The 4,108-nt window shown below is 33.0% G+C and overlaps 1 protein-coding gene across 1 annotated transcript; it reads left to right on the top strand.

Moving 5' to 3' along the window:
- The first annotated feature begins 771 nt into the window (after positions 1-771).
- LOC110731563 (probable WRKY transcription factor 30) lies at positions 772-3,619 on the top strand. The gene is made up of 3 exons (XM_021911427.1): positions 772-1,494; positions 1,960-2,064; positions 2,795-3,619. The coding sequence occupies exons 1-3, from the start codon at positions 1,115-1,117 to the stop codon at positions 3,357-3,359; spliced, it is 1,050 nt and encodes a 349-aa protein (XP_021767119.1). The 5' UTR covers positions 772-1,114; the 3' UTR covers positions 3,360-3,619.
- Positions 3,620-4,108: the final 489 nt, after the last annotated feature.

Below are 4,108 nucleotides of genomic sequence, written 5' to 3'. Positions count from 1 at the left end.
AGTAACACTTCAGGGTACTAAAAATATATTTTTAAAATTGAAGTGAATGCGTAGGGGTGTCTCCCTGGGTCATATAAGTTGGTTTGGAGGCATCTATAAGAGACCAATTAATACGTTTATAAAATCCTGATAGTGAGTTCGATTTGGTTATGTAGGTATTTCAGAATTATGTTTCATTGATAGTAAAGAGTTGCATGTAGAGCTATTAATTCCTAACTCGACCCGTTATGAAGTTACTAAGAGAGAACTCGAACTCATCTCAACCTAACCCAACAACCCAAACTCAACCCGATTTGACCCATTTATCAAATTTTGTAATGATATTTATGTTTTACATTAATTGAGATAGATTTTTTAGCACGATCCGAAATCTAATCTGAACCCGACTCCTTGACCCAATCTGACAGGCCTTAGCCGATTGTTTATATCATCTACTTCCTCTGTTTTTTTTGTTGCAATACTTCTCTTTTCACGCTTGTCGATGCATGATTTCAATCGTTAATATCTTTAATTATCAATATGTAAAAATTATAAACATTTGATATTAAAATAGTATAAATCAAGACGAATCTAACAAGATTCCACATAACTATAATTTTGTATAGCTATAAATTACCCCAAACGTAGTCAAAGTGGAATACATAAATAATGTAAAAGTCAAACTGTTGCAACTAAAAAAAAAAAAAAAAGGAAGTACTACTTACAATCCTGCAATTTAATTACTAATTTTATATGGGAGAAGAATAGAACAACCCAAAGGTAGACATCATCCTCCTCTCAATATCTAGAATAAACACTAGTACACTGCTGTTCAAGAAACAAGTACAGTAGGGCGCGTGGTTCTTGCAAAATGTAAAAATAAAGAAAGGCCTTCCAAGTAGGAGGACAAAATTTCTTTCAAGGTTCCTTCCCCTTTCCCTTGAATTTGCTTAACCCACAAATAATTTAATATCATCACCTTTTTTTCTCTCTCCACTTCTTTTATAATTAAGACTCACTCTTCTCTTCTTATCTTCTTACCACTTCACTTGAGAAAATACAGAGAAAACAAAGAACTACATTGAAATTTCCAAACAAAAAAAAATCTTACAACAAAAAAAATAAAAAATAAAAAATGCAAGTAGTCAGCAAAATTGAGCAACCCAATTCATCTTCTTCATCACCCATTTCGCCAAAAAATGATTTGATGGAAAATATCACTACTTTTTTGGAAAAAGGCAAAGAATCTGCTCATCAGATTCGAAGCTTCATTAATGAACGGCTAGGATTGAAAGCTGAAGACCGTGAGGCTTTAGATCATCATTCTTGGGCGACTTTGAATTCTTTTGAAACTGTTCTTTCTATTTTGAACGCTCCTGATATTGATCAGGATGATCAAGTCTTGATCAAGAAGCGTAAATTTGAGTTGGAATGTCCTGATCAGTCTAAGTCTGAGGATAATATTGGTGGTGGAAATGTTGTTTCTAAAGAAAGAAGAGGATGCTACAAAAGGAGGTATGTCTATCTTCAATCCTCTCCTGGCCCTTTTTCATTTAAGACCCGGACCCGGACCCGGACCTAATCAGACCGTCTTGTCTGTTGTAGGATCCGGGTTCGAGTCTGTGGGTCCGTTAAGTTATTGCAAATCAAGTTTCACCCAATTTATTCCGACCTACCCTGAGTTAATGAGTCGTTCTTTCTAATTCATTATGTGGGGAAATTGGCTATATTTTTGTTGTTAGGAATTAAAATTTTTTGTCAATTTCAAGGGTGTTTTGGTCTAAATGATTATATGGATACTTATTGGCTAGTGATGAATACAAATTAATATCTAGAGACAATTTGACATTTTATAGTTGGAGGGTTTCAATGTTTTATTATTCTTAACAAAAGTTATTGTAAGCAATAATTTTTATGGAATAAGAAACAAAATAATATTTGAAAAGGGAATAATAAGTTTGTCATTGATATGATTTGCAGGAAGACTGGCCAATCACTAATTTTGGAGGTTAACAATCTAACTGATGATGGTCATGCTTGGAGGAAATATGGGCAAAAAGGAATCCTCAACACAAATTACCCAAGGTATTATTCTTGATCTTTCAAGTTGTGCACTTTTGATCACTATGAATCTATGTGACGCTGATCATTATCTTAATTGGTTGTTAAAGTCATGAAAGTCGAGTTCAAGATGTAGATCATATTCTGTGTATATCAATATCCTTATAATTTCCTGTAAAGTTTATACCATTATAATAAAAAGAATTACTTTTTTTAGCATGTTTATTGCACATACCTTTCTTGACTCTGCATTTATGTGGATTGTTGGTCCAATATTGATAATAAGACACCACTTATGTGTGCAAGTGATAACACATAAGGAGCTTAGTTAATCTAATCCTATTTACAATTAGAACCATAGGAATCTTTTTCTTAAAGGATGGAACCATAGAATCTATTATTACTTTAATACTATAAATAACAATTTGAATCATTATATTTCATTTATACATTTTTAACAAACTGTCTACATACAACCTAACTTTTTAGTTGAATAATCCCACTGGCTCATTAGTTGAAATTTAGCTAGTTGTATAAACTGACTAATTAATGGACGGCCAATGTATAGACTATAGAACAGCTTGTAAACTATGATTTGCAAAACCAGGCCACATAATTGTCAAACTCTTAATTAGCACTCCCAACTAATAAATTGATTATTCTTTACCTATTGAAGTATTTTATAGGCAATAACATGGAGAAAACTTTAATAATTTATCTTATACTAATAAATTTTATATGTTTATTTATACAGGAATTATTATAGGTGCACCCACAAGAATGATCAAAATTGCCAAGCACTAAAACAAGTCCAACAAATTTCAGAAAACCCCACAAAATACAAGATCATCTACCAAGGTCAACACACATGCAAAAACCCCCACAAAACCCCTTCAATCATAATAGATGATTCCCTTGAAGAAAACTCCTCCTTTTTCTTGAGCTTTGAGACAAACAACCACCTAGTAGCCAAACGTCCCATTAACCCTGCCTTATTCCCAAAATCACCCTTCCATGCCAATACTACCATGGTGAAACAAGAGTACGCTCCCATCAAGGTAGAGTCGCCGCCCTCAGCTACCACCCATGATCCTCATTCAGGGGCAACCATCAACCAGAACTCACCAACCTCTGATATAACAAGCATAGGATTTCCATCAACCCCTGTTTCCGAGCAGGGCGATGTGAACTCGTCTTTGGCGCCCGAGGTTAACGCCTCTACGGCTGAATCCTACGACGATATGGATGAAAACGACTGGATCAAGTTATTAACCATGGATCAATTTGCTTCCCTTGATGGATTGTTGGATAATTTATGAGCATAAACCTAAAGTTTTTTTGCAGTAAATTTTATGTGGACATGATGTAAATTAAAGCCACAAATTTCATCTAGCTAGAATTATTTACCTAGCTATATATTTAAAAATTCCCCGCCCCCCTTTTTTTCTTTACCATGTATATTATCTAAGAATAGTCTAAGACTAAGGAATGGAGAAAAATAAGGAGTACTTGGCACTGATTGTGCTATCTAGTGTAAGATTCGTCTTGATATGTAGTTTACATGTTGGTAGAATGTACCAAATTTTGTGAGGTGCTATGTTTCCTAGTTTTTTTTTTTTCATTAATTGATAGCGTAAAATTAATTTATGTGTGATAATTTCTCAATATGTTGCACTTGTTTAAATTCAAGATTCTGCAATCTATACTACATGACATACATATTAGATCTCGACAATCTTCAATGGTCCTACATACAAAAGCTATGTGTATTATAGAACTTTGGAAGATCAAATGTCTTACAATCAAATACGAGTTTAAAGGTGTTTTATCTTAAAATTAATTGAATATAAGGTTATGAGTTTAACAATTGAGTTATGTATTTTTTAAAAACAAAAAGTTTAGAAAATAACAGCTCAGAGAAAAGAAAAGACACAGTGCTTTTCATAAAGCAATTAGATTAAAATAGTGAAAAGCATATACATGTATATGAAATTTTCATGCAATTTGAGATTATAAAGTCCAACTTTTAATTTGCAACCCCATTATACTGTTCTTAGTTAATTTCCCA

Source organism: Chenopodium quinoa, unplaced genomic scaffold, assembly GCF_001683475.1.
Source record: "Chenopodium quinoa cultivar QQ74 unplaced genomic scaffold, ASM168347v1, whole genome shotgun sequence".
Taxonomy (NCBI): Eukaryota; Viridiplantae; Streptophyta; class Magnoliopsida; order Caryophyllales; family Amaranthaceae; genus Chenopodium; species Chenopodium quinoa.
The sequence above is the reverse complement of the archived record's forward strand: the minus strand, read 5'-3'. Positions and strand labels throughout refer to the sequence as shown.

What these genes read in the sequence shown, in the direction of transcription:
- LOC110731563 (XM_021911427.1), top strand. Translation starts at nt 1,115, where the DNA reads ATGCAAGTAGTCAGCAAAATTGAGCAACCCAATTCATCTTCTTCATCA. An exon ending in AGAGGATGCTACAAAAGGAG is followed by an intron (nt 1,495 to 1,959) that starts GTATGTCTATCT and finishes TATGATTTGCAG; the next exon opens with GAAGACTGGCCAATCACTAA. An exon ending in CTCAACACAAATTACCCAAG is followed by an intron (nt 2,065 to 2,794) that starts GTATTATTCTTG and finishes TTATTTATACAG; the next exon opens with GAATTATTATAGGTGCACCC.